General features: G+C 50.2%; 2 protein-coding genes across 3 annotated transcripts in view; one reads left to right on the top strand and one right to left on the bottom strand.

Moving 5' to 3' along the window:
* Positions 1-5,670: 5,670 nt before the first annotated feature.
* Positions 5,671-12,620, top strand: Znf12 (zinc finger protein 12). 2 transcript variants are annotated; one of them, XM_048329416.1, is made up of 5 exons: positions 5,671-5,763; positions 6,766-6,829; positions 7,874-8,000; positions 8,210-8,305; positions 10,256-12,620. In XM_048329416.1, the coding sequence occupies exons 2-5, from the start codon at positions 6,815-6,817 to the stop codon at positions 12,100-12,102; spliced, it is 2,085 nt and encodes a 694-aa protein (XP_048185373.1). In that variant the 5' UTR covers positions 5,671-5,763; positions 6,766-6,814; the 3' UTR covers positions 12,103-12,620. The 2 variants fall into 2 exon arrangements, with proteins under 2 accessions (XP_048185373.1, XP_048185384.1); XM_048329427.1 differs by lacking the exons at positions 5,671-5,763; positions 6,766-6,829 and adding an exon at positions 7,518-7,528 and having other exon boundaries at positions 7,729-8,000.
* LOC125351154 (zinc finger protein 316-like) overlaps positions 10,115-27,376 on the bottom strand; it is a 37,187-nt gene continuing 19,925 nt past the window's right edge. The window contains exons 9-12 of the mRNA XM_048345870.1: positions 26,833-26,959; positions 26,281-26,394; positions 18,838-22,303; positions 10,115-10,347 (exon numbers count right to left, since the gene is read on the bottom strand). Of these exons, the coding sequence (XP_048201827.1) occupies positions 20,010-22,303; positions 26,281-26,394; positions 26,833-26,959 (2,535 nt within the window). The 3' untranslated portion in view covers positions 10,115-10,347; positions 18,838-20,009. The remainder of the gene's footprint in view (positions 10,348-18,837; positions 22,304-26,280; positions 26,395-26,832; positions 26,960-27,376) is intronic.

Below are 27,376 nucleotides of genomic sequence, written 5' to 3'. Positions count from 1 at the left end.
CTACAAAAAATAGGCAGTGCCCATGATAAAATATGTGGGTACCATATCTAAAAATGGAACAACCAGTGAGATTTGTTTTGTTTTTGTGCCAGTACTGGGGCTTGAACTCAGGGCCCTGACCACTGTTCCTTAACATTTTCACCCAAAACTAGCACACTACTACTTGAATCTCACCTCCATTTCTGGGCTTTCACTGGTTATTTAGAAATAAATGTCTCGCTGACTTTTCTCTCCAGGCTGGCTTTGAACTACAGTCCTCAGAACTCAGCCTCCTGAATAGCTAGGGTTACAAGGGTGAGCCACTGGCACTCAGCTCAGCACAGTTTTTGGCTCATATATACTATCATTCTAACCAAGAGCTGCTGGCTCACTCCTATAATCCTAGCTATTCAGGAGGCTGAGATCTCAGAATCATAGTTCAAAGCCAACAGGGCAGGAAAGTCTATGAGACTCTTAACCACCAGAGCCAGAAGTGTGGCATAAGGTGGTAAAATACTAACCTTGAATGGAAAGGCACAAGGATAGCACCACGTCCCGACTTCAAGCCTCACAACTGACAAAAGAAAAATAATTTTTTGTTTTGTTTTGTTTTGTTTTGTGGGTTTTTTTTGCCAGTCCTGGGGCTTGAACTCAGGGCCTGAGCACTGTCCCTGGCTTCTTTTTGTTCAAGGCTAGCATTCTACCACTTGAGCCACAGCGCTACTCCCAGCTTTTTCTATATATGTGGTACTGAGGAATCGAAGCCAGGGCTTCATGTATACGAGGCAAGCACTCTACCACTAAGCCATATTCCCCGCCCCCTAAATAAATATTTTTTTAAAGTATCACTTCTACCACCTGTTGATTTGATTTAAAGTGACTGTGGAAGAGTGGCAGCATGAAGCAAAGATGCTTTGTGAGTACCAGGCTGTGCTGTGGAATTAGACCAGGGCCCAACTGACACAATTTCTTCACTAATGTACATTCAGAAATGTCTCTGAAGAATGGAATGAGGGTTTTGTGTTGCTGTTTTTTTTTTTAAGAAAAATGCTATTGAAGGATATAAACATGAAATTCTTTTTGAGAGATGCAAAGCAAGCTGGAGACAGGACATGGCAGGACGGTAGAAAGCCTTGCGCCCTTGCCTGTGGGAACCCTCAAAACCAGCACTAGGGTTCCTGGAGGGTGATAACCCATCCCACAGCCATCTTCATTCACATCTTGTTGGGTCTGCTCCTGTGAGCTTCCCATTGACCTCTGGTGAGTGATCATCTCTGACCCTTGAAGAGAGTTTTACTTTCTGATCCCCCTTAGTCTCTAATGAGACCCTTGAGCAAAGAGAATGAGTCCTAAAGATAGACTTGTCCCTCTTCCTGCCCACAATGGAGTCATGGATTTCCTGTCCACCTGAAATAAGTTTACAAAGTGGGAAAATAATAGGGAATAACCATCTCTCAGAATTTGAGGTTCTGAGCCAGAGGCTGGCTCTGGTGGGGATTCTCCAAGCCATGGAGCAAGAAGAGTGCCTGGGGTCAAGGGAAAGTATATCCTTGAGAAGAAGAGGGCAGAGATGGGTGTCCAAGGAAGCAAGAATCTGGGGGCGGGGCACAGGGCAGAAAGAAATGGTACAAAAATTGAGAGACACAGGGTAAAAAAAGACAAACAACTACAAAAGCAATACTTGCAAAACTGTTTGGTGTAAGTGAACTGAACACCTCATGGGGGGAAAGGGAAAGGGGGAGGAGGTAGGGGGTATGAGGGACAAGGTAACAAACAGTACAAGAAATGTATCCAATGCCTAACATATGAAACTGTAACCTCTCTGTACATCAGTTTGATAATAAAAATTTGAAAAAAAAAAAAAGAAATGGGGTACAGAGTCCAGCTTCAGGCTGAGCATAGTCAATGCGGAGTTCGAATGATAACCTAACCAGGGGACAGGAACTCAGTCTGATGCTTACTTCACGGGCCTTTCCCAGGTGGCTTCCAACCCATCCACACATGACTCTTGTCCTCTACCCCACGTGGAGGGGCACACAGGTAACCTTCATTGGGAGATGGAGGTAAGGTCACCTTCGCTTTATTGTCATTTCTCCTCCATTGGTGAGAATGCAGAGGCAGAATGTGCTGATGGGCAGGGAGGGTTGGACAGAGTCGCCCCGCCCACATAGTGCCGCCAGTTCCTACAGCTGATGGGCTGAGGGACCCCAGGATGTGGGATGGCTAGGTGAACGAGTACTTACTTTTAAGGAAGTTGGACTCAGTTGGCATGATACCCAGTGGGAAACTGGCCAAACCAGTGATCCACATAGTTACTTGTGAAGGAATGGCCATTTAACCCAAGCAATGAGGAATTCAAGACTTATGTAGAGGTTAGTGCCCCCTACAGGCTTGGAAGAAAACCTACACATTCTCCATCTGTGCTGTAAGATTGTGCATAAGTTAATTTCTTTTTTTTTCAACTGTAGAGCTGAACAAGTTGAACAGCAAATATTAGCCTGTATTGTAGGAATGTGTATATAATTTGGGCCATGTATTAGTGAGCATAACTATCTCAATAATTTAAAAAAGAATAGGTTGAAACAGCCATCGTGGTCACACCTGTAGTCCCAGCTGTTCTGAGGCAGAAGGACCATCACAGTCCAAGAGCGGCAGAAGCAAAAGTATGAGACCCTATCCAAAAAATAAACTGAAACAAAAAGGAATTGGCAGTGTGGCTAAAGTGGTAGAATGCTTGCTCAGCAAGTAGAAGATTCTGAGTTCAAAGCCCAGCATGACAAAAAAGAAAAAGCAGATATGTTGAACTATTTACAGAGCTATATTTCCCCCAGCAAACATAAAGCACAATTGAAGTTCTCACAAAAGATGAATCAGTCTCTGATCTTTTTTTATTCTGATTGATTTGAGTATCTGGTTGTCAAGTTTAAAATTACAATCCTTAAGACAGACTCACCCTGAAATATAAGGTGAAGGCCCAAAAACGAAGAAGAAACATAAAAATAGGTGGCAGTGAATTAATATCTTATAAATGAGGGAAAGTTATAACACAAGATGCATTTCAAGTTATGATTAAGAAAGATTACTCACTAACTTGCTTGGAAAATGGACAGTATGTTGGGAAGAGTAAAAGCTAGTGTAGCTAGGCCCTGGTGGCTCATCTCTGTAATTCTAGCTACTCAGGGGGCTGAGATCTGAAGTACAATTCAAAGCCGGCCTAGTCAGAAAAGCCTGTGAGACTCTAATCTCCAATTAACCACCAGAAAACCAGAAGTAGAGCTGTGGCTCAAAGTGGTAGAGCGCTAGCCTTGAGCAAAAAGAGCTCAAGAACAGCACCCAGACACTGAGTTCAAGGCCCAGGGGAAAAAATATTCTTGACTCATAATTTCTATATTCCAGTGAGTATACAGTAATGCTAAATATATTGTGTCCATCATCCTATCTGAGTTCTCCTAGGAGACAACCTCCTGTACTATTCTGGTATTACACAAGCCCAATAAAAGAGCTTCTCCTAGCCCTCTAACCTTTGTCTTTTCTTGCCTACTCTTTCCATCCTCTCTCTTTCTTCCTTATTTTTTGGTGTGGTTCTGAGGTTTAAATGTGGAGCCTTGTGTTTGTTAGGCTAACTTGAACCGCACACCTCTAGCCTTTTTTTCCTTGGATTTTTTTGACAGATGGCCTTCACTGTTTGCCTGGAACCTGCCTGGGGACTGAGATCCTCCTATCTACAGTCTCCTGTGTTTCTAGATGGTTTGAAATAGGGTTACACTAATGTTTTCCTGGGCTGGCCGTGATTCGTGATCTTTGTTGGTTTCCTGATTACAAGCACAAGACACTATGTTTTTGCTTGGCCTGGTGACTGAAAGACTAAGACTTCCTTGGAATTGCCAGTCCTTAAGGGCCTAGGGTCTCAAACATCCTAGTCCCAAGAACTACAACACTAAAGAGCCAAGAGTCTTGACACCCTAGGCACTGTAGCTGTACCACCAGTCACTATAGGAGCCAAGGTTTCCCACTCAGGATCTGGAACACTAGCAGGTTCTGCCTGCTGCTGCCACTCCCTGCTATTAAAAGTTGGGGAGTAGAGCAGCTGCCAAAATGCTAGCTACTAGTGGTTAAAACTTAGAGCAATCACCCTCTCTCCCAAAGTGTCTAGAACCACAAGTCACTGGCTTCTAAAGCCTAGGACAATAGGCCCTTCCCTCTAAGGACTTGGAACTGTGAGCCTCTGGGTCTGCCAGTCAGTCTGGTGCTAGGTGTGCTGCACTCAAGGGCTGAGGACTGACAGCTCTGAAAGAGCTTCTCCTTGCCTACTAAGAAGGGCTAGTCAGGTTCAACTGATCAGTAATACTTGTTCTGTCCCTTTATTACATGACTAAATCTTTTTTTAAAGTATATAGCCTCCCTTCCATTATTACTAACCAGGAATATTTTTTGAAAGCCCTGAGAGTCATTTCTCTGAAATACAAACTTCAAGGAAGGTAATGTCCCTACCTCCTTGTCTCTCGTGAATTTAGTCCAGGCCCCTCAGTCTAAGCTATAACTATGTTTGTCAGAAACATGACATGTTTTGCTTTTCCTTTAGATAAAGGTAATAAGCTAGCTCAAGCAGCCATGAAGAGCCAGCTGTGCCAAGTCCTTTCACCTAGGAATCATCATCCTTTATCCTGCGACCCTGTATGTGAGGTTCCTTCACCCTGGCAGTCTCCTCTGTGGCTCTCCTGTGCTGGGCATTGCGGTGTGGCTCAGTGCTTCTCTGGAGATGTAACTTTTGTTTTCTTGTATTCATGCAAAAGTCTTGCTTTTTTAAAGTATTTACCCCTGCCAGCTTTTAAAACTAAGTAAGTGGACAGTAGCTATTTCAGCCCCAAATGGAGATAAACCATTGTCCTGTTTCTGGAAATCAGCATCTTTACCCAACCTTAAACATGATCTCCTTTGAGAGGTAAGACCGCAGGTATCTGTTTTCTTCTTTGGGCATCTACTTTCTGGTTCTGTTTTTATAGTTTGAATGCATTTAGTGGTGTGATCTACAAAAGATGCCACCTCTACTTTCTTTTCCTTCCTTGGAAAACTCCGCTGGACATTTGCCGCACCCTCGTTTTCTGAGTGAAACTTGTAGCACTTTAGTAAATTAAGTGAGCAGGGCACACCCCTTCCTTCCCTTCGGTCTGTCACAACCTCGGTTCTAGCGCCAGGGTCTCAAGCAAGAAAGAGAACATGGGGGGCCTGGATGCCGTCGGAAGCCTGGCGTTACAGGGAATGCGGGCGTGTGCTACCGTGATTGCGGGAGTCAGCATAGCGCCTCCGTGCAGCGGGGACGAGGTAGAGACTTGCAAGACGGTTCCCAAGCTTGGTGTCGCGTAGATTTTTGGGAAAGGGAGTTCTCGTACCTGTCTTGGCTCCGAAAGAGAGCCCTAGGACGCCACTTCCGGTGTGCTGCTACGCATGCGCCTTTTGCCCTGCGTGCGTGTCCACGCATGCGTACCGCTGCCGCCGCGCTACCCTTACTTCCTGTGGGTTAGCAGTCACCTCAGCCTTCACTCCCCGGCCCTGCAGGGCCTCCGGTGGGCGAGCGTCGCTGAGCCTGCGGGGCCAAGGGCCGAGCGGCTGTGCCGGCACCAGGCGAGCGCGACTGCACGAACAAAGGCCGGCCAGCCCGGCGGAGATTCGAGCCCCGAGAGCGACCCCCGAGCTCGCAGCGGAGGCCGGAGGGGCCGGGTTGTCAGTGGCGGGGGCGGCGGCAGGCTGCGGGGCCCCAGACGGGCGCGGCGTCGCTGCGGGTTGGTGAGTTCTCAGGGGCGCAGGCCTAGCCCGGGAGGGACTCCCTCCTCGAACTCGTTCCCCAGGCCCAAATCCTCGGGAGCCCCAGGAAGGGCGAGAATTCGTATCCCGGGGGACGGGGTGCCCGGGGCCTGTGCGCAGCCCACTCCCGGCGAGCACACAGCTGCGGGGAGGGGACGGCCCGGGTCCCCAGAAGGTAGGTGGGGTGAAGGCGGAGCGGCTGCGCGGACCTAGACGCTTTGTGGGCGTCTGACCGGGCCAGGTTCCACTCGTCCCTCCTCTCCCTGTCTCCCCTTCCTTTGGCTCCTCTTACACGTTCCCCAGGGGTCTGCAGATGACCCTCAGCGCCTCGGTTCTGTCTGCTGGTTCCCCCCAGCTCTGCCCTTAGTTGTAGAACCACACAGTGCAGGGCAGTAGAAGTCTGTTGTATCTCCTGCATTTGATGCAGGAGCGGGTGGGTGAGTTGACCAAGGTCAAGGGTTGGTGGGTAGTTGTGGCTAAAGGACTCCTGGAACTATTATTAGTTCACAGTTCCCTAATACAATCCCCTTTTGGGACAGCATCACTTTGACTTATACTAATGGAGCCTCAACCAGGCTGATTGTTCTTTATCCCAAGCATCTAATGGAATTTCTGATCTTAAATAGGTAAAACAATTAGAAAATGAATGAAGCCAGGCCTGATGGCTCATGTCTTGAGGGAAAATGCCCCAGTATAGGGACGCACACATGCACATGCAGGAGTGTTGTATAAGAATTCCTTTCTTACACTTAACAGTAGTAGACTATCTTCATTCACAGTGAGAATTGTACCCCCTTTTCCCTAGGTAACTGTGTGGGTTAGAAAGATTCAGGTGGATTCTGCTCCAGATCACTCCTGAGCACCTAAAGTGACTGTCCCATAAGGTTTCTATCTTGGAACTTTCTGGGTATGTTCTTGAGAGATTCCTGCTTGGTTTGTCAGGTGACAAATAATAATAACGATACTTGAATTTCCCTTCTTCAGGTCTGCCCCTGCTTCCATAGTTTTCAGATTTGTACAAGAGCAGCAGAAAATGAATACATCTCTGGTGAGTTTTTCTGTTAATGTGTTTCTCCTCTGTCACAGTTTACAGTATAACTGAAAAGGAGGATAAGGATTCAAACTTTTAAATTGGCAAGTAGAAATAGATAAAAAGGTATAGCTAGATGAAATGGAGCAGCAGTAAGCATCAAGCATTTTTGTCATATTAATACCTACAGATAGCATGATCCTTATGGCATTCTTAAAGCCAGACTACAGTGTAGTGTCTCATGTTCTTTATATTCATCACAGTCACGTATTTGAAGCACACAGCCTTTTTTTTTTTTTTTTTTTTTTTTTTTTTGCCAGTCCTGGGCCTTGGACTCAAGGCCTGAGCACTGTCCCTGGCTTTCTTTTGCTCAAGGCTAGCACTCTGCCACTTGAGCCACAGTGCTACTTCTGGCCATTTTCTATATATGTGGTACTTGGGAATCAAACCCAGGGCTTCATGTATACGAGGCAAGCACTCTTGCCACTAGGCCATATTCCCAGCCAGCACACAGCCTTCTTATGTGAAGTACATGTTCATATCCACGCCTGTTTCTCTTGAAAGTATCGTTTTGTTGCTTTTCTAGGTGGCTTAGAAATACTTTCAAAATGTTATGATAAGCAGCATTTTCTCCCAAGTTGATTCTTTTATTTTCCAGTATTAACATATTATCACTTAATCTTTTCACTTTGGAAAAGCCAACATTTCATATTTTTAGTTTCTCAGAGTGAGAAAGCTGGTATGATGGCATCCAGGGCCAAAACATAGTCTCCATCTGTAATTGAGTACTGTTTCTCAGAGGGCCCACACCAGTGGTAGAGAGGGGGGGAAGTTGGTGTCTTGTGGCTCTCTTATCCCTGGAGTCCTGTATTTGCCATGTTCTTTGGACAGATCTGGCTGATGCTCTGGAGACATAGGAAAGTGAGAGTGGGGCCATAATCACACAAAAACTGAAGTTTGGAACATTCATGAGAATGTAAACATCTATTATGCATGCCTGTGATCTTGGGAAGATCTTGTCTCCATGTGTCTTTCAATGTCACCCAACTGTGATCATTGCAGGGACCAGTGTCTTTCAATGATGTGGCTGTGGGCTTCACCCAGGAGGAGTGGCGGCAGCTGGATGCTGATGAGAAGACAACATACAGGGATGTGATGCTGGAGAATTACAGCCACCTTGTCTCCCTGGGTGAGGACAGCTTGCTTTCTCAGCTGCTAAAATGCATCATGAGACCTCTCTAACTTTAAGGATTTAACCTTAAACAACTTTGGTCTCTTTGAGGCATTTTGGTCTTGACCTCCCTGTGAAAGGTTCTGGTTTTTATAAAGCACTGGGACACTTCTGCTGTGCAGATGCCATGAGACTCAGCTCAAGTTCTCTTTCATGTCTCTTAACAGGGTATCACATTATCAAACCGGATGTTATCATTAAGTTGGAGCAAGGAGAAGAGCCATGGATAGTAGAAGGAACATTCCTGCCTCAGAGCTGCCCAGGTATGTTAATGTGGGTAACAAGGAGATGATTGTGGGAGCATTTCAGGAACTTTCTAATGGCCCCAAACTTTTAAATGTGATTGAAGACAGTACCCTTCTGGCTGTAGGTACCTGACTTTCCAAAGATGTCTTCTTTCCCTGTAAAAATATGTGTTTATAGAGTTTATGTGTTTATAATACAGTTTGTCCTGCTTTCCACTGCCCAGAGTCTTCAACTTTAAATGATGAGGTCATAAGGTGGAAGTGACTTAAAATTGTCAGGAAATTGAAAATGGGAAAAGTAATTGCTGAGTAATAGAGCATGGGCTTTGTGTCATCTTGCCACCTCCCATTATCTCACAACAGCCCTGAGGTGGGGCTGTCATCTCCAGTCGTCACTGCTCGCCTGAGCAGTCTCACCAGAGCTCATGTGACATTGTGCAAATAGGAACAAGAGGAATTTGTCAGATGAATCCAGGCTTCAATTACACCATTACTAGGACAACTTAGGAAGGCAACATACTCTATGGACCCTTTTTTTTTTTTTCTGATCCTGTGGCTTGAGCTCAGGGCCTGGTCTCTGTCCCTGAACCTCTAGAGCCTCAAGGCTAGCACTCTACCACTTGAGCCACAACACCACTTACAGCTTTTTCTGTTTATGTGGTACTGAGGAATCGAACCCAGGGCTTCATGCATGCTAGGCAAGCACTCCACTACTAGGCCATATTCCCAGTCCTTCTGTGGACCCTTTTATACTCCTGTTGAACATCGATGTTCCAGAACTCTCCTTCCAAGTGAAACAGAGTGAGGGGGAATCCCACTTAGAATTTGCTGGGGTTTTTTGTTTTGTGCCAGTCCTGGAACTTGAACTCAGGGCTTCATACTCTTGCTTGGCTTTCTCGCTCATAGCTGGCACTCTACCACTTGAACAATGCCTCCAGTTCTGGCTTTTTGCTGATTGAGATAAGAGTCACTGGCACTGGCCTTCCACTTACAGTTTTTTTTTAATGAGGAAATTTAAGTATGAGTGTATTTGGCTGTTGTGTGTGAACTGGGAAAAAGGCAAAATAGGGTGGCTTAATATAGAGTAGTGAAAATGCTGTCACAAAAATTCTAAGTGTAGATGGTAAGGCCTCAAGTTTGATTCATCTCTCCCAACGTGAAGTGAAGAAAGGAAGGCACTCATCCACCACCAGGTGGAGCCCTGCTGCATGCTCTTATTCCCATCCTTGTGCAGCAGGGCTCCTGTTATTCTATCCACTCATACCGCTCTCATTCTTCCATCCAAATCCTTGCCTGTCAGTCCCTGCTCTATAGATTTTCCTGTATGCCCTGTTGTGAACAAAAGAACAAAGAGTAACCATCATCATAGATCTCCCTCACTAGAGTGTGTCTGTATTCCAAACAAGAATAAGAGGAAGCTGGGCACTGGTGGCTCATGCCTTTAATCCTAGCTACTCAGAAGGCTGAGATCTGAGGATCTCACAGTTCAAAGCCAGCCTGGGCTGGAAAGTCCATGAGACTCTTATCTCCAGTTAACCACCAGAAAAAATAGAAGTGGTAGAGTGCTAGCCTTGAGCTAAAGAGCTCAGGGACAGTGCCTAGGCCCAGAGTTTAAGCCCCATGACCAACAAAAAAAAAAGAGGGGCTGGGAATATGGCCTAGTGGCAAGGGTGCTTGCCTCGTATACATGAAGCCCTGGGTTCGATACCCCAGCACCACAAATATAGGAAGTGGTGCTGTGGCTCAAGTGGCAGAGTGCTAGCCTTGAGCAAAAAGAAGCCAGGGACAGTGCTCAGGCCCTGAGTTCAAGGCCCAGGACTAGAAAAAAACAAAAAAAAAAGAAGAGGAAGGCACTTGGAAACTGTTCATCTGTCCAGGAATTACCTTGAAATGAAATGCTATGTTCCAGCCTCAGTATGTCTTGTGTGGGGAGATGTACTAAAGTTGGTTCGTTTTGCCTCTTTTTAGATGAGGTCTGGCAAGAGGACAACCTGATGAACAGAGCACCAGAAGGTGAAGCTGAACGCTCAAGGCCACCTGTATTCTGGAGCAGCAAAAGCCTGGGGAAAGAGGAAAGCAGTGTTTCTGGTAAAACTTTTAGGGTAGAGATGAACCTTGTTCCTCCAAGAAGAATAGCCTCTAAGTGTGACACGTGTGAAAAGAGTTTGGTCTGTGTTCCAGAATACATTAGCAGTGATGGAAGCTACGCAAGGATGAAACCCAGTGAATGCAGTGGATGTGGGAAGTCACTCCTCCACATGAAGCTTCAGAAAGCCCATCCTGGAAGTGACTCATGTCATCAAAATGGAGACACTTACACACTCAATGAAGAGAATATTTACCAGAAAATTCGTATTTTAGAGAAACCCTTTGAATACATTGACTGCCAGAAAGCCTTCCCAAAGGACCCAGTTTTTGTTAATCACATGGAAGAAAAGTCCTATAATTGGAATGAGTCTGAAATGGCCTTTCTCCAGATGTCAGACCTCAGTGTCCATCAGAGACCTCATGTGGAAATGAAGCCCTATGAATGCCGTGAATGTGGGAAATCCTTTTGTAAAAAGTCAAAATTTATTATACACCAGAGGACACACACAGGGGAGAAACCTTACAAGTGTAATCAGTGTGGGAAATCCTTCTGCCAGAAGGGGACCCTCACTGTCCACCAGAGAACTCACACGGGGGAAAAGCCCTACGAGTGCAGCGAGTGCGGGAAGAACTTCTACCAGAAGCTGCACCTCATCCAGCATCAGCGCACGCACTCGGGGGAGAAGCCCTATGAGTGCAGCTACTGTGGCAAGTCCTTCTGCCAGAAGACACACCTTACCCAGCACCAGCGCACACACTCGGGGGAGCGGCCTTATGTGTGTCACGACTGCGGGAAGACCTTCTCCCAGAAGTCAGCCCTGAATGACCACCAGAAAATTCACACCGGTGTGAAACTCTACAAGTGCAGCGAGTGTGGTAAATGCTTCTGCCGCAAGTCCACTCTCACAACCCATCTGAGGACACATACAGGGGAGAAGCCCTACGAGTGCAATGAATGTGGGAAGTTCTTCTCACGGCTGTCGTACCTCACTGTGCACTACAGAACCCACTCAGGAGAGAAGCCCTATGAGTGCGCGGACTGTGGGAAAACCTTCTACCTGAACTCGGCCCTCATGAGACACCAGAGAGTGCACACAGGGGAGAAGCCATACGAATGCAACGAGTGTGGGAAGTTATTCTCCCAGTTGTCGTACCTCACCATCCATCACAGGACTCACTCAGGAGTGAAACCGTATGAGTGCAGTGAGTGTGGGAAAACCTTCTACCAGAACTCAGCTCTCTGCAGACACCGCCGGATACACCGAGGAGAGAAGCCCTATGAGTGCTACATATGCGGCAAGTTCTTCTCTCAGATGTCCTACCTCACTATCCACCACAGAATCCACTCAGGAGAGAAGCCCTACGAGTGCCGCGAGTGTGGAAAAACCTTCTGCCAGAACTCAGCCCTTAACAGACACCAGAGGACACATACCGGAGAGAAAGCCTACGAGTGCTACGAGTGTGGGAAGTGCTTCTCTCAGATGTCCTATCTCACCATCCACCACCGCATCCACTCAGGAGAGAAACCCTTCGAATGTAATGAATGTGGGAAAGCCTTCTCACGGATGTCCTACCTCACTGTGCACTACAGAACCCACTCGGGCGAGAAGCCCTACGAATGCATGGAATGTGGGAAAAAGTTCTACCACAAGTCAGCCTTCAATAGCCATCAGAGAATCCACAGGAGAGGGAATGTGGACATAGCTGAGGTGGAAAGGATTCTCTGAAGTCAGACCTCCACACCTGTTTGGGGTGACAAACTAGACTCTCCTGCTCGTAGTCAGATGCTACTATATGAATGGCTCTCTGGATCCATGGGCTTCACATCCACAGATTCAACCCACTAAAAGTACTTGGGGGAAAATTCACATTTGTACCAAACATTACAAATGTTTCTTGTCATTATACTCTAAATGCACTATAAGAACTATTTACACGGCATTTTATTTTATTAGGTAAGTAATCTAGAGAGCATTGAAAAGTACATGGAAGGGCCAAGTGCAGTGGTACATACCTGGAATCCCAGATACTCTGAACTAGAGCCTGAGAAGATAGAGGTTCAGGGCCAGCAGTAAGTCAGTAGGATATCCCATCTCAACAAAAACGCCAGGTGTGGCAGTACACATCTGCTATCCTAGCTGTGCATGAAATGTGCAGGATTGATTTCCAGGCCAACTCAAGCAAAAATGAAAGCCTTGTTTAAAATTTTAACTAAAACTGAAAATGCTGGAGGCATGGCTCACTGTTTGTCTTGCAAGAACGAGGCCCAGAATTCAAACCCCAGTACTGCCCAATAACTACAGTACATGGGAGGATTACCTAGGCTACAGTGGTTTATGTAATGATTTCATATAAGGCTGGGTTCTGGAATCATGTCTGTCTCCTGAATACCAGGGGACATCTATATATCCGAGAATTCACACAGGTGAGTGTTGCCAAGCCCTGTGTGTTAGTCAGATTAATCATTAAAAATTCACAGGTTAGAAACCACAACTGTAACATGGCCATGTGTCTCACTAGACGCCAGGCTATGGGAGAAAAATGCACAAATAGGATGTATATATATATATTCCATCATGGATTCAGACTGCTTTATCAGGGAGTTCTTTCAATTGGAGGAATGCTAAATATACTCATTTGAATATCGTTAATATTAAAAGACATGTTTCTGGCATAACACTTTTTGTAAAAAAGAAAGGTGAAACAAAGGACATACTATAGAAATAGGAGATATAAACTCATCAGGATAGCTAACCATGCCTACAGTAAACGCATAATAAACAGTTCCAAAGGACTATGATAATTAAGGTTTTTGTTTGGTTTTTAGCATGTTACATTTTAGAAATTACATGTTCAATTAGTTTGTAACTTATGTGGTAAGAGCACCCATTCTAAGTAGCAGCACAGGTATTTAGTAAATACACTTTGTGTTCCTCCCTGGGTTTATAAGTGCATTTGCTATTGTTAATGAACAGTATCTCCACGGAGAAGACAATGTTTATATTTTCAAGTATAGATGAGTCTGCAAAGGAGATAAAAATACATGTGTAAAATAGAAAGTAAACGCTACATCGACCTACATTTAATTAAGCCAGAAATCTCCAGGATCAAGAAATAGCTTTAGTACTTACTGCACTCTACAGCTAAAACATGCACTTCACAATGTCCCCATTCCTGTGTTCTCATCTGCTTGTATTGGATGCTTTTATAAGTGTGTGTGGAGGAAGTGCTGTCTTCTGCTTTAATACAGTAGTGTTTATGAATATGCTTCGCTCTGTGCCCCTGCCCCCCATTGCTGAATGGAGAGCACTTTCAGGTTCGCAGCAGGCGCTGTACGTGCCTCCCCAGGCCACTTGTAGGCATCCATCCTCCTCACAGGACACACGAGGTCAGTCCCGATGAGTTCTAGTCAGGAGGGATAGTCCTTTCTCATTGCTAGTAGGTAGTTTGCAGGACCCATGTCTAGACAGACAAGGGGACAAGACAGCTCACAGGTCGTTTCTGGGAAAGGTTTCAGTGGTCCTAAGACTCAGTCAAAGTGAAGCTTTTGGTGAGCATTACCTTGTGCAGACGAGGTTCGTGGCAGTGCCTCTCAGCAACGGCTTGTACTCTGAGGGCGGCCTGCACAGAAAGCCTGGAAGAAGGTGGGATCCAGATGCTGCTGACCCAGCCAGTCTCCTTGCCACTCCAGGTCTCCACTGTTTTTCTTGAGAGACAATTTGTTTTTAAGCCAGTTGGCTTAGAATGTTCTGTTTGTGATAAAGACATTCTGATACAGTTATACTTTTGTAGATGTTAAGCAATTCAGAAGTGGACTTTAGGCAAATCACTTATTTTGAGGGGTGGAGAGAGATTTATATTATTTTCTGTAAATGCTGATGTAAATAGCCTGAACATTGCAAATCAACTTGAAACAATTAAATGTGTATGTTCTCTTAAACTGTCCTGTCCCTGACCAACAAAATTTAACTTTTAGAACCTAACACATTGGATTTTGTTTGAGGTAATTTATTATTCGTGGATTGTTACTATATAATGTGTGTGTTAAGGGTCTAATTTTGTTAGCTTTCAAATGATTAGTCCAATATCCTATATCATTTAACTAGTTTACCATTTTATACCACTGAGCTGAAGTGCCATGTTTTTCATATATAAAAATCATAAATTGGGGGCTGGGGATATATCCTAGTGGTAAAAGTGCTTGCCTCCCATACATGAAGCCCTGGGTTCAATTCCTCAGTACCCTATACATAGAGAAGACCAGAAGAGATGCGTTGGCTCAAGTGGCAGAGTGCTAGCCTTGAGCAAAAAGAAATCAGGGACAGTGCTCAGACTGAGTTCCAACCCCAGAACTGGCAAAAAAAAAAAAAAAAAAATCATATATTGGGGCTGGAAATGTGGCTTAGCAGTAGAGTGCTTGCCTAGCATGCATGAAGCCCTAGGTTCGATTCCTCAGCACCACATAGGCAGAAAAAGCCAGAGGTGGTGCTGTGGCTCAAGTGGTAGAGTGCTTGAGCAAAAAGAAACCAGGGACAGTGCTCAGGCCCCGAGTCCAAGCCCCAGGACTGGTTAAATAAGTAAATTGACCGGCCATGGTGAGTTTATGTAATGCTAAGTATTCAAGAGGCTGAGGTCTGAGGATCATGGTTCAAAGTCAGCCTGGACAAAAAAGTCAGACTTTTTCTCCCAGTCCCGGGGCTTGAACTCGGGGGCCTAGGCACTCTTTGAGCTTTGTTGCTCAAGGCTAGCGCTCTACAACTTAAGCTGCAGCTGTACTTCTAAGTTTTTCAGTAGGTAGTTGGAGATAAGTCTCCCTGGCTTTCCTGCTTGGGCTGGGTTCAAATGGTGATCCTCAGATGCCCAGCTCTATGAGATTCTTATCTCCAGTTGACCAGTTAGAGGTATGGCTTAAGTGATAGAGTGCTACCCTTGAGCAAAACTCAGGAACAGTACACAGGCCGAGAGTTCAAGCCTCAGGACTAGCACAAAAAAAAAAAAAAACAGTAGGTCTTAGAAAGTAGTGTTTAAGGTAGCCAACTCAGAGTCTCTAATATTCCAACAAAATTACTAGAATCTAGAACAATTCTGACTCAAAAAAAACTAGCATGTTGCTAGGCACCAGTGGCTCACACCTGTAATCCTAGCTCTACTCAGGAGGCTGAGACCTGAGGATCACAGTTCAAAGCCAGGCCAGGCAGGAAAATACATGAGATTCTTAACCACCAGAAAATTGAAAGTGGCACTGTGACTCAAAGTGGTAGAACATTAGCCTTGAGCAAAATGAGCTCAAGAAGTGCCAGGTCCTGAGTTCAAGCCCCACAACCAACAACCCCCCCCCCAAATAAAAAAAACTAGTGTGGTTAAATTGCATGTGCAAGTTTTGGGGTTTTTTTCCTGTCCTGGGGCTTGAACTCATGACCTGTGCTCTATCCTTGAGCCTCTATGTGCTCAAGGCTAGTGCTCTACCACTTGAACCACAGTGCCACTTACAGCTTTTTCTGTGGTACTGAGGAATCCAACCCAGGGCTTTATGTATGCTAGGCAAGCACTCTACCATTAAGTCAAATTCCCAGCCCCTTGCAGTATTTTTAATCTTTGGAAACTAACTGCTCAGATTTTGGTTTTAAGTTTTTCACACTTAATGGAACATTTTGCAAAATCAGATTATCCCTAAACCAGAACTCAGCCAAACCTTTGCTTTGATAGTCCTAAACAAGGAGGTGCTCCAGAACTGATAGGTGACCTACTGTAGACGGCACTTATCTAGAGTCTAAGCCAGGCCACCAGGAGAAGGCTTGGTGAAGTGAACCTGGGGTTAGGGTTGTAGGAGCACCTCCTTCACCATACAGTGCTATAGCTGTTCTGACTCCCCACCTACCACAGAGAGCCCCCACCCAGAGTGGCAGCCAAGAGCATGAACCTGTGCTCCAAGGCTGGGGAAGGGTGAGGAACTGTGGCTGAGGGTTCGCCTGTATCCATCAAAAGGATGAAAACCAGATTAATGAGCTGGAGTTGGATATTTAATGGCACCAAAGCCATATTTTGAGATTAAAAAACTAGACACCAAGAAAGTGGTGCTGTGGCTCAAAGTGATGGAGCACTAGCCTTGAGCAAAAATGCTCAGGGACAGTGCCCAGGCCCTGAGTTCAAGCCCCACAACTGACAAAAACTTGACACCAAAAAATTAGACTTGACTATGTGGTGGATGTCATTAAGAGACACACTGAGGCTCCCTGTGGGGACCTTCACTGAATCTGAGTCTTCTTACCTAGCCCACTAGACATTTAGATGAACCATTTCCACCAACTCCAGTGTCCTCTCACCAAGTCCTTAGCTGGCCTCTGGGCCCCTCTTCTTGCACAGCCTTCCTGGCACAGTTCCTCTTTATTTTGGTAGTGTGAATGCCCACACATACCTTAATAAGCTTTGATTTACAATGCTTTTTCACAATGTAGCCTGCTAGACCCTATCTGAAAAATAGTAATGCAAAAAGGACTAAAGGTGAGATTCATATGGGAGTATCTGACTTTACACCCCACTAAGAGAGGATCTCCTCAGTGGACAGTTGAGACTAAAGTCTATTCCCAATCCCCAAATGCTTTGGAAAGGAGGACCTAATAAATCCATTCAGTTGGTCATATCTAAGAATTAATTTAGGAAAAAGCAAGGTCCTGAAAAGTAGAATGAAGGAAGGACTTGCTCTTCAAAATGGGAAGGACCAAATACCATTGAGAAGTGACTATGTAAATTGCCCTTCATCTCTGAGGATGGAATGTTATGATAGGTTAAAATGCATGAAGTGGCTATCAGACTGAAAACAATGTCCACAGCCAGGTTTGATGGCTCACACCTGTAATCCCGCTATGGAGAGGTAGAATTAGCCTATAAAATATAGCAAAAAAAAAAGGGGGGGGGGAGGCACAGCAGATATGACTCAAAAAATAAAGCACCTAGCAAGTGAGGCTCAGAATTCAAATCCAAGTATCAACAAAAAGAAACAATGCTCATTGTTTTTAAGTGGATAGAGCAAGAGCCCAGATAATAGGTAAAGTATGTTCCCAAGCATAAGCCCTTTCCCCTCCACAGAAGCATGGTCAGTATGCCTAGCTGCTGGATGCCTGTTAGGAGATGATTAAGGAGTTTCACCCATGTATACCACTGGGATTTTTACAACCCACATGCACTTTATAATCTGGAAATAATTAGTTATGAACAATGACCATCAGCTTTATTAGTGACCAAAACGTTCAAAGTGCTTTATTCCATAGGTGGCCAACTAGAGAAAACAACAAAAAGGAAATATTTTAAGGGAAAAAGCAGAAGCATAAAGAAAGAAGGAATAGGAACAAGTTGGGGAGATGGAGAGAGAAAGAAAAAACCAGGTGGAGAGTATGGGGTGCTCAGGCCTGGTGAGTCCATTCAGGAGCTCTCTGGGGTTCCACTTCTGGGTAACAAAGGGTATCAGTTTGAGATTAAATTCTGTGATCACAGGATTGAGATGGGGTTCCCCCCTACAACCAAAAAAATATGCAAGCTGGGCCCCAATGACTCAGGTCTGTAATCCTAGCTACTCAGGAGCCTGGGACCTGAGGATGGCAGTTGGAAGCAAGTTTGAGACTCTTATCTCCAACAAACTACTTACAAAAAGCTGGAAGTGGCACTGTAGCTCAGAGTGGTAGAGTGCTAGCCTTGCACACAAAGAGATTCAGAGACAGTGCCCAGGCCCTGAGTTCAAGCCCCAGGACCAGAAAAAAAAAAAAAGAAAATGCAATTAGCTGTTTAATCAGGGAATTCCCTCTGTAAAGGGAATCTTTCAGCCCTCCCTCACAATGTTTTTAGTGATTCCCCAACACCACCCACTTGGTCACAGTATTCAACTACACAGTATATAACTTAAAACCCACTTGCAGTTTAATGGGCTGTCCTGTGCGCCCTCCCCACCACCATCAGATCTGTGAAGAACGTCTGCTTCGTAGTTCCTCATTTCCTCCACAGGAAAAGGATATAGTCAGACCTGATTCCTGGGATACCAATGAAAACGTCTGAGTTTGGAAGCAGGTGTTTGGGCTCTAGGGAAGGAACTGGCTGTGGCCTTGGAGCAAGTCTGCCAAAATAAACCCACATAGTGTGCCGACCACGAAGGAAAGGCCCAGGCATATCTAGCTCACCAGGTAGGGGCCCCACCCCTCTGACCACCAGCAGGTTGGCCAAAATAATCCCCACAGAAGTGAAGGAAAGTGTGACATTGCCCAAGAAGCACTGTACTCATAACCTGACTTATGAAATTGTAAACCCTTTCTTTGTACAGCTCCTTAAAAATAAAGGCCACCCCGCGGCATCCCAGGGCAGTGTGCGGTTTGCCGGTGTGGCCAAAAGGGGCTTTCGCGCAAGCCCACACGGGGCCCCGTGGTCAGGGGCCATCCTGGGACCCAGTCTATACGCTTGGAAAAAAAACTACAAACCCTTCGCAGAAACAAGGCGGGCTCGAGGCCGCACGGAGCCGCAGACAGGTTCAAGGGGCGGCAACAGCAGAGTCCAGTCGAGAAGCTCATTTCTCCGTCTTTATTAAAGCTAGGTCCTGCCGACTGCTGCAGGGCAGGGCAGGGCAGAAGTAACCGGGGGCCGAGGGGTGGGGAAGGGCGGGGCGGGGCTCCCCCGACCCCGCTTTGGCTCCTTCTGAGGCTCGTGTCCCAGAAGACATGGGGAAGGCAAGGCCTGGGTCGAGGAGGCCTTCACCCCGAGACCCCCCGCCCTCCTCCCAACCCACCACCCCGCCACCACCGCACCGACCGGCCTGCGGCCGCGTCTACTCTAACACAAAAGGAACTAGCTCTAAAGGGGAACGCAGTGCTTCCAACCCTCACTTCCCTGGCCCAAAAAGCGCAGCGCGAGGTCGTCCGAGCCGGCCGGGGCTGCGTCCACCGGGCCGGGCGTGCATCGCTGGCTGCTCGGGCCACTCCCTCGGGTGTGGCCAGCCACGGCCCGGCCCCCAGCGGGGCAGGAACGGAGTGCGGACGACAGCAGAAGTAGCTAGAGGATCTCCGCGGGTCGCGAGGTCCGGGCGCTGGGTGGACCCGTTCCGGGCAGTGAAAGCCAAGTAAGCACTGGGCTCCGAGGCGTGGCGCCCCGCGTGTCCGCCCGCTGCAGGAGGGGGCAGTTCAGGCAACGACGATGGGGCTCCCCCACCCCCCTCCCCCGAGTGTGCCTCCACCGCTGGCCACCAGGGGCAAATGACGGAAGGGCCTAGAGAACTGAGACCAAAGCCCTTGCCACCAGAGCCTGGCCTGGCGTTCCCAAAGCTTCCCGGGCCCGCCGACGCCCAAGGGCCCTCGACTCCAGCCGGGGAACGGGGGAAGGGGCCCAAACCACCAGGCCTCGGCCGCCGACGCGGACCCCCGCTCTTCCTCGACCTTCCGCCCTGGACCCCGTTGGCAACTGCAGCCTCGCATGGGGATCCGAGCACAATAAATAGCCTCGCCCGGCCCCGGGGAGGCCGCTATCGGTTCGAGGGGCGGCCCCGCCGCTCCCTTGCTTTCTCACGAGCCCGCGATCTCGGGAGGGAGAGGGGAAGCCGAGGCCGCGGGGCGAGGGTGGCGCCCCGTGCCGGGTCGGGCTAAGCGCGGACCGGGGCCCCTCACGCGACGCTCTCCTTCCCGGGGCTCCCCTCATGGGCTCCCGAGGGCCCCGCGAACGCCGCGGGCTCCGAGCCGAAGCTCGTCCCGCCCGCGAACTCCAACAGGGCGCTGCTGCCCAGGCCCCGGCCGGGACTCGCGCTCGCCGGCCCCTTGGACGCCGGGGCCTTGGGCGAGGGGGTCGCGGGTGCAGCGCCAGGCGCAGCCGGGCCCCGGTGCGTCTTCATGTGCGTGAGCAGGTGGGAGCTCTGTGAGAAGCGGCGGCCGCAGTTGGCGCAGGCGTAGGGCCGCTCGCCCGTGTGCGTGCGCTGGTGCGTAACGAGCACCGAGCGCTGCGAGAAGCGCTTGCCGCACTCGGGGCACGGGAAGGGCCGCTCGCCCGTGTGCCCGCGCCGGTGCTTGGCCAGGTTGGAGCGCTGAGCGAAGCCGCGGCCGCAGTCGGCGCAGCGGAAAGGCTTCTCTCCCGTGTGCGTGCGCCGGTGCCGCTTGAAGTCCGAGCTGTGGCCGAAGCCCTTGCCGCAGTCGGGACAGCGGTGCGGCTTCTCCTCCGCGTGCGCCCACTGGTGCCGCGTCAGCGCCGCGCTCTGCCCGAAGCGCCGGCCACACTCGCCACACGCGTAGGGCCGCTCGCCCGTGTGCGCGCGCCCGTGCGCCGTCAGGTGCGCGCGGCGGCTGAAGCCTGCACCGCAGACGCCGCACACGAAGGGCTTCTCGCCGGTGTGGCCGCGCACGTGCGCCGCCAGGTGGGAGCCGCGGGCGAAGCGCGCGCCACACTCCGGGCACGGGAAGGGCCGCTCGCCCGTGTGCGTGCGGCGGTGGCGCGCCAGGTGCGAGCCGTACACGAAGCTTTTGCCGCAGTCGGCGCAGCGGTGCGGTCGTTCGCCCGCGTGGTAGCGCTGGTGCTTGGCCAGCGCGGCGCGACGGCCGAACGTCTTGCCGCAGTCCGAGCAGATCCACGGGCTCTCCTCCTCGGCCAGCGCGGCGGGCGCCGGCTCGGCCAGCAGCCCCCCGACGGCAGGCCCGAACGCGCGCAGGTCGCCGCCCGCGGGCCCGCCACCGCCGCCTCCAAAAGGACCGCATGCCAGCCCCGCGCCCTCCACCAGGGCCAGAGGGCCCCCCAGGGGCCCCGGCACGGGGCGCCCATCGGCTGGCAGCCGCTCTCCGAACTCAGGGAGGCCCAAGAGTGGGAAGCTGTCGGGTCGGAGCCAAGACTTGGGGTGCACAGGAAAGTGGAAGCCGAACGGGTGCGCGGAGGGGCCCTGGCGCTCTCCCAGGCCATTGTCCACCTCCCGGGGCCGCGGGCCGGGCTCCGGCTCCTTCGTGCTCTCGGGAACAGAGGCCTCCGCCTCTCTTTCATCAGCCTCAGGGGGTCCGTCCGCTGCGCTGGCCTCGGGCTCCTTAGCCTCCTCCAGCCCAGCCTCCAGTTCCTCAGTCCCTGGCGCGGCGGCCACCTCGCGGGGCTCCAGTGGTGGGCCGCTGCCGCCGACCTCCGTGCAACCCCCGCTGCGCCGGTGGCGCTGGAAGTCGGCGCGCAGGCGGAAGGCCTGGCCGCAGTCCGGGCAGCAGTGCGGCCGGTCGGCCGTGTGCACGGCCTGGTGGCGCGCCAGCGCCGAGCTCTGGCTGAAGCTGCGTCCGCAGTGCGGGCACGGGTAGGGCCGCTCGCCCGTGTGCGTGCGCTGGTGCGTGACCAGGTAGGAACGGCGCCCGAAGCCCGCGCCGCAGAAGGCGCAGCGGTAGGGCCGCTCGCCGGTGTGGATGCGCCGGTGCGTGACCAGGTGCGACTTGTAGACGAAGCGCTTGCCGCAGTCCGGACAGGGGAAGGGCTTCTCGCCGGTGTGCGTGCGCTGGTGGATGGCCAGGTGCGAGCGGTACACGAAACCCTTGCCACACTCGTCACAGCCGAAGGGTTTGACGGCCGCGTGGTAGCGCTGGTGCTTGGCTAGCCTGGACCGGTGTGGGAACACCTTGCCGCACACGTCACACGTGGTCTCCGGTCGCCCGATTGGGGCGGCCACCACCGGGAACGCCCAGGGCGCCAGCTCTTCCCGGCCCAGGAAGGGCTTTGCCCCAGCCTCGTCTGCCAGGACTCCGAGGCCACTCGAGTCCAGCCCCCACCCCTCCACGGTCTGCCCCGAATCCGAGTCGTCAGGGCCCCAGGTCCCAGGCACGTCCCCCACTCCATAGGCTGCAGACCACAGCCCCGGTGGCTCGTTCTCCTCCTCGGCCATTTCTGCCAAGAAATCCTCGTCCTCTTCCTCCTCGTGGTCCTCTAGATCGTCGGTCCAGTACCAGGCTCCTGGAGGCGACAAGGTTGGGCCAGAAGAGAGGGGTTAGAGGCTGTGACAGGAATCAGGAGTTGTAGACTGAGACTTCCACACAACTGAGGTGGCCAGCTCCCCCGCTGGCCAGAGCAGGTGGTAAAGCGACCTACAGGTGGTTGGGGGCTTCGTGGGGATGGGACATGAACAGGAAGGCCCAGGTTCTGGTTCCCCAGGTCTTCAGGTTTTGTCAGCTGAAGAGGATAGGAGAGTGTAAAGCGGGTGAGCTTGTCTGCAGGGTCCTGTGAGACCCAAACTAAGTAATGACAGCAATCCTGGGCCCACAGAGCGGGGAGGCATGGGGCTGTCTCCCCCCAGGAGCTCAGCCTAGAGGCACAGCACAGCATGGCGAGCAGCTGAGCCCCTACAGAGCTCCACTAGCAGTGGGAGGCTCTTCCCACTGCCACGGCAGCACTGAGAGAGTGGTCCAGGGTCAACCCAACAGGTCCCAACAGCTGTGCTGCTGGATTTTAATCCCTCCAGAGACCACCTCAGGGTGAGTTTTCAGAGACTGCGTTTGGAAGACCCCAAGCCACCAGACTGCAGTTGAGTTGTAGCCCCCTTGAATTTCTGCCATTTGTCCCTCCAAGTTGCACCCCAACCTCCCCCTTTGTGGGAGCACAGCTCTAGAGCCAATCTATAACCATCAGAGTACCCAGAAGGGAACTGGGGATGGAGTGCACAGCTCCAGGAAGGCTCAAAGATATACAGCTAGTGTGGGCACACCTCATCCCACCTGGCTTCCCTCCAAATTCTGGCTCATAGCCAGAAGTCAAAGGACCAGAGCCCAAGAAGCCTGAGGCCTGTGCTGGCCCCTCATGGCAAACACTGTCCTTCCCCATTCTGTACAATTTGGCCACCCAGTGCCAAGTGAAACAAATGGCTTTGTTGGAAGTATGGAGACCAGACCACAGCAGTGACAAAATTACACACTGATCAGGTAAGAGGATAAAATACTTGGGAATTCTTTTTACCTTTGTTTTAATTTCTTATGTTACTGCGATTTGAACTCAGGACCTCTTACTTGGTAGGCAGGTGATCTCTCACTACTCATCTCCCATTGAGCCACACCCTCGACCTGTTTTTGTCTTGTTTTTTGGATAAAGTCTCCTCTGTTTGCCCAGGCAGGGCCCACCATGATCCTCTTAGAAGCCATGCCTCCCAGTGGCTGGGATTTCAGGCACATGCCACCATAGCCAGCGATACTTTGCAACTCCTTTCTATAGCTAGTAATATTATACTACTATAGTAAACGTAAGGTTTAAACGAACAACATCTGGTTATCATGGCCACTTTAGTAAGAAAGGTGGCACAAATAAGGTCCCAGTCCTCCTGGCTGGGTGCTTTTCTTTGCTGGGCAGCAACTCCCCCAGTCTGAGAAGGCTGGGCCTCCTTAGGGCAGCCAAGCTGGAAGCAGATGGAAAGAATTTTCCCTCAGATTTTGATGAGGGTCCAAAGTAGATTGTAAGTAGAGTGCCCTAAGGTGAAGGAAATGCACACTGAGGAATGACGGTTTCTTGTGGATTTCTGAGCAAATGAGTCTGTACCCCTCAGGACAGTCAAGGACTAATAATACTTGGCTGTATCAGGGGAGTCTGGAGCTCTGGAGACCAGGCCGGTGAGGACCGCCATGGACACCCTCACTGCCAGAAGCTGGGAGGGTGGTGGGTGGCCATGGCCTCCTTGCACCCTCCCACTCATTCTGAAAGCATCAGGAGCACTGGGAATGCCTGTGGGCTAGGGAGATGAGTCAGGCCCACCCCGACCTTCACCCCTAAAGGGGATGGGGGGACACCTCACTACCTCCAGACTTCCAGAGCTCAGACATGGGTTACCATCCTAAACATGCAGCAAGGAGACAGAGACCACTGGGAACACAGAGCAAGGGAGAGGAAGAGCACCTAGACCTTGAGTAGGTCAAGGCTGGAGGACCCAGGAGGACCCTGTTTCAGAGAGAGTGAGAAATAGATGACCAGCAGCAAGCATCCAGGGGCCTGGAGCCCCCATAGGCAGACAACTCAACTGTAAGCACTGGCGACCTCAGAGAGGCAGACTATTGAGTACTCTGAGGGCCGGCTCCATCCTCTGCTTTTGTACTGCCAATATGACTTGGGTTTTCCAGGTCTTGGCCCTGGACTGAGATGTCCAGTGACAATGGCTCCACATGAATCACAGTGTCACTTCTGACTTTGTCTGGGTAGTTAATTGGAGATAAGTCTCACAGACTTTCCTGCCAGAGTTGGCTTAGATCTCAGTCTCCCAAGTAGCTAGGATTACAGGATTACAGGCATGCATCACCAGCTTCCAGCCTCACATGTGATTTGCAAGGAAAAAAAGCATTCTCAGGCGAGGGATAAGCTGGCCCTCTGAATCTCCTGATAGGACTAGAAGTTGGACTCTTGATATCCAAGGTCCCCTCCAGGACTTGGCTGATAGTCAACAGCCTGACTCTACCTGCAGGAGGGAGCCCCATGGGGGCTCCAGGCCCCTGGCTGCTGATCATCTACCTCTCGCTCCCTCTGAAACCTCCCCTCTGTCCTCTCATGTAAGTTCTACCTGGGTGCTGCACTTGTCTTCTACCATTCACTTTCAGCAGAGGGGCAGGAGGCACCCCCACAGTGCCAGGTCCTGCGGGAGCTGCCACTGACTCACCATGAGTATCCTACAGATCCTACAGATCTCCTACAGATCCTACAGATACTCAAGGGTAGGCAACAGCAGTGTTAGCTCTGAACATAGGTGTTAGGAAGGGGGGATGGGAACAAGGAAGCAGGGACACCGGGGCACAGTGAGTCCATCTGAGAGAGTAAGGCAGCAGCTCAGCATGGACAGTCAGCCAGACCCTTGGCCAGGCAGGGACACACCGTGTGCAGCCTGCAGCCACATTCTCCACTCCAGTGAAGACTAGGGGCTGGCAGGAAACAGGATTCAACAAGGATGAGGGTATAGCCCAGCAGGAAGAACACATGCCTAAAAACTCTGAGTTGAAACCCAGTAATACCACAAAAAAGGACAAGTTTAAGACTGGAGCATGTCTCAATTGGTAAAGCTCCTGCCTCACAAATGTGTGGCCCTGAGTTAGAAGCCCAATACCAACAAAAACAAAAATATTGATGGCTGATAATGTCTATGGCTACTCAGTACCCCTTCCCAGACTGATGGCACCACAGACCTAAGCCACAGACCCCAGCTGGCCCAGGACCCTCACCCAACCCCGCAGAACCCCAGGGTGACTACAGACTCCACAAGGTATCTGACTCCACAAGTTTTACATGCTTAGGCTAGAATCCACAGGTTTAATTCTTTTTTCTCCACGAATTAAGTGGAGCTCACAGAGCTGAAGGAATTGTGCCGGAGCCAGGCCCAAGGCTCCATACCTCTGTACACATTGTCCCCACGTCTCTGCACAAGGCCCAGAACTGCCTACCCAGACCACATATGCCATGGCTCATCTGAAGTGGCCCTTTTTCCACAAGTCTGAGGCTTAGGGAAGGTGTTGGACATAGAAAGACCAGACTAATGGTCTACTAGGCAACTCATATCAACACCTTAACAGCTGTTCTCATTTGCAAAACAACAAGAAAAAAACAGGCTACAACCTGACTTATGTAACTGTAATCCCCTCTAAACATCACTTTTATAATAACATAAAAAAATTAACAGGCTACAAGATAAACTGGGAGCCATACTTTAGCTCTCTAAGGCCTTCCAGCCTGTAAGGCCCTTATGGAGCCATACCAGGAGAACCCAAGAGGTAAGGGCAGAAGTTGGATGGTACACAGCTGCTCTGTCTTGTCAAAGCCACTCAGCCTACAAACCACTAGCATTGACCATTGGAGGTGGCAGAGGGACTGGGTACCAGGCCTGCTGACAGCTTGGGTAAAGGCCAAAGTCTGGCAAGATCTCCAAGTAACTACATTAGCAGAAGCCACATAAAATCCCGTGTCGTGCTCACCTGTATAGACGCCAGTGACAATGTCACCCTCCTCAGGATGGTGGCTATCTGGGACCCAAGGTTCTTCCCCTTGTTCCAGGCGGAAGATCAAATCTGGCTTGGGGATTGGGTATCCTGCCCAAAAGAGGAGCAGAAGAATAGCCATTACAGGAGACATCACACTACAGACTCTGGCCTCCTGCTTCCAGGTCCAGCTCTCATCTCCCTCTGCTCTGGAGATTGTGCCTCCCTTCCCTGGGAGCCTTGCCCTCCCTACTCCCCTCCCCTCCCACCAGGCCCCATCCCTCACCCTCCCATGCTCCACAGAATGTATCTAACTGGCTCACACACTTCCCACCCGGCAAGCCTGGGCAGGGCTAGTTCCTTCCTGGGAATAGGCTAGCCTCAGAACCTGCTTGCTCCAAGACCATGGGCTAGAGAAGCTCTCCCTTGGCTTCACTCCCACAGCCATGCCAGCAGATAGTCTTTGAGAACCAAAGGCCAACCCACCCACATGCCAGCCTGCCTTCCCTCCCTCCCTCCTTTCTCTCCTTCCCTTCCTTCGTCCCTTACCCAGGGACACCAGGATCCCATAGTTCCCCTGCATCACTTCCTGGTAGAGGGCCCGCTGCTCTGCATCCAGCCTCTCCCACTCCTCCAGGGAGAAGTACACAGCCACGTCCTCAAACGTCACCAGTCCCTGGAAAACACAGCCCTGGATTGCCCTCAGCTGCTCCTCCCACGCAGGATCCAGAGAGAACATTCTAAGGTCCTGCAATGTGGAACTGGATGGGGCTCCAGATGCCCTGTGGGCCCGCTGGCTTCACTCCAGCACGGGAAGTGGGGGCCCTTCCCATCTAAAGATGAGGACTCCAGTCAGAGAAAATGATGATCTTGTGGAGTCATAAAGCCAAGCTGCACAGTCCCTCCATTTCACACAGCCACGTCAACAGTGAGGTCCCACTCCAGGGGCAGGGGAACCTGTGTAGAATAAGCGTGGGCACAGTTGCCTGATTTCACTGAGCAGCATGGAAATGGGCCCTGGGCAGGTGAAGGCAGCAGCCTGACCTTGATGGACAGCTAGGCCTCTGAGGTCACTGCACAAGCTGAGCTCAGC

This window comes from Perognathus longimembris, chromosome 1 (genome assembly GCF_023159225.1).
Source record: "Perognathus longimembris pacificus isolate PPM17 chromosome 1, ASM2315922v1, whole genome shotgun sequence".
NCBI classification, from domain to species: domain Eukaryota; kingdom Metazoa; phylum Chordata; class Mammalia; order Rodentia; family Heteromyidae; genus Perognathus; species Perognathus longimembris.
The sequence above is the reverse complement of the archived record's forward strand: the minus strand, read 5'-3'. Positions and strand labels throughout refer to the sequence as shown.

Excerpts from the sequence above, each read along its gene's own strand:
- Znf12 (XM_048329416.1), top strand. Across the intron at positions 8,001-8,209 it reads CAGCCACCTTGTCTCCCTGG|GGTATCACATTATCAAACCG; the intron begins GTGAGGACAGCT and ends GTCTCTTAACAG. Across the intron at positions 8,306-10,255 it reads CCTGCCTCAGAGCTGCCCAG|ATGAGGTCTGGCAAGAGGAC; the intron begins GTATGTTAATGT and ends GCCTCTTTTTAG.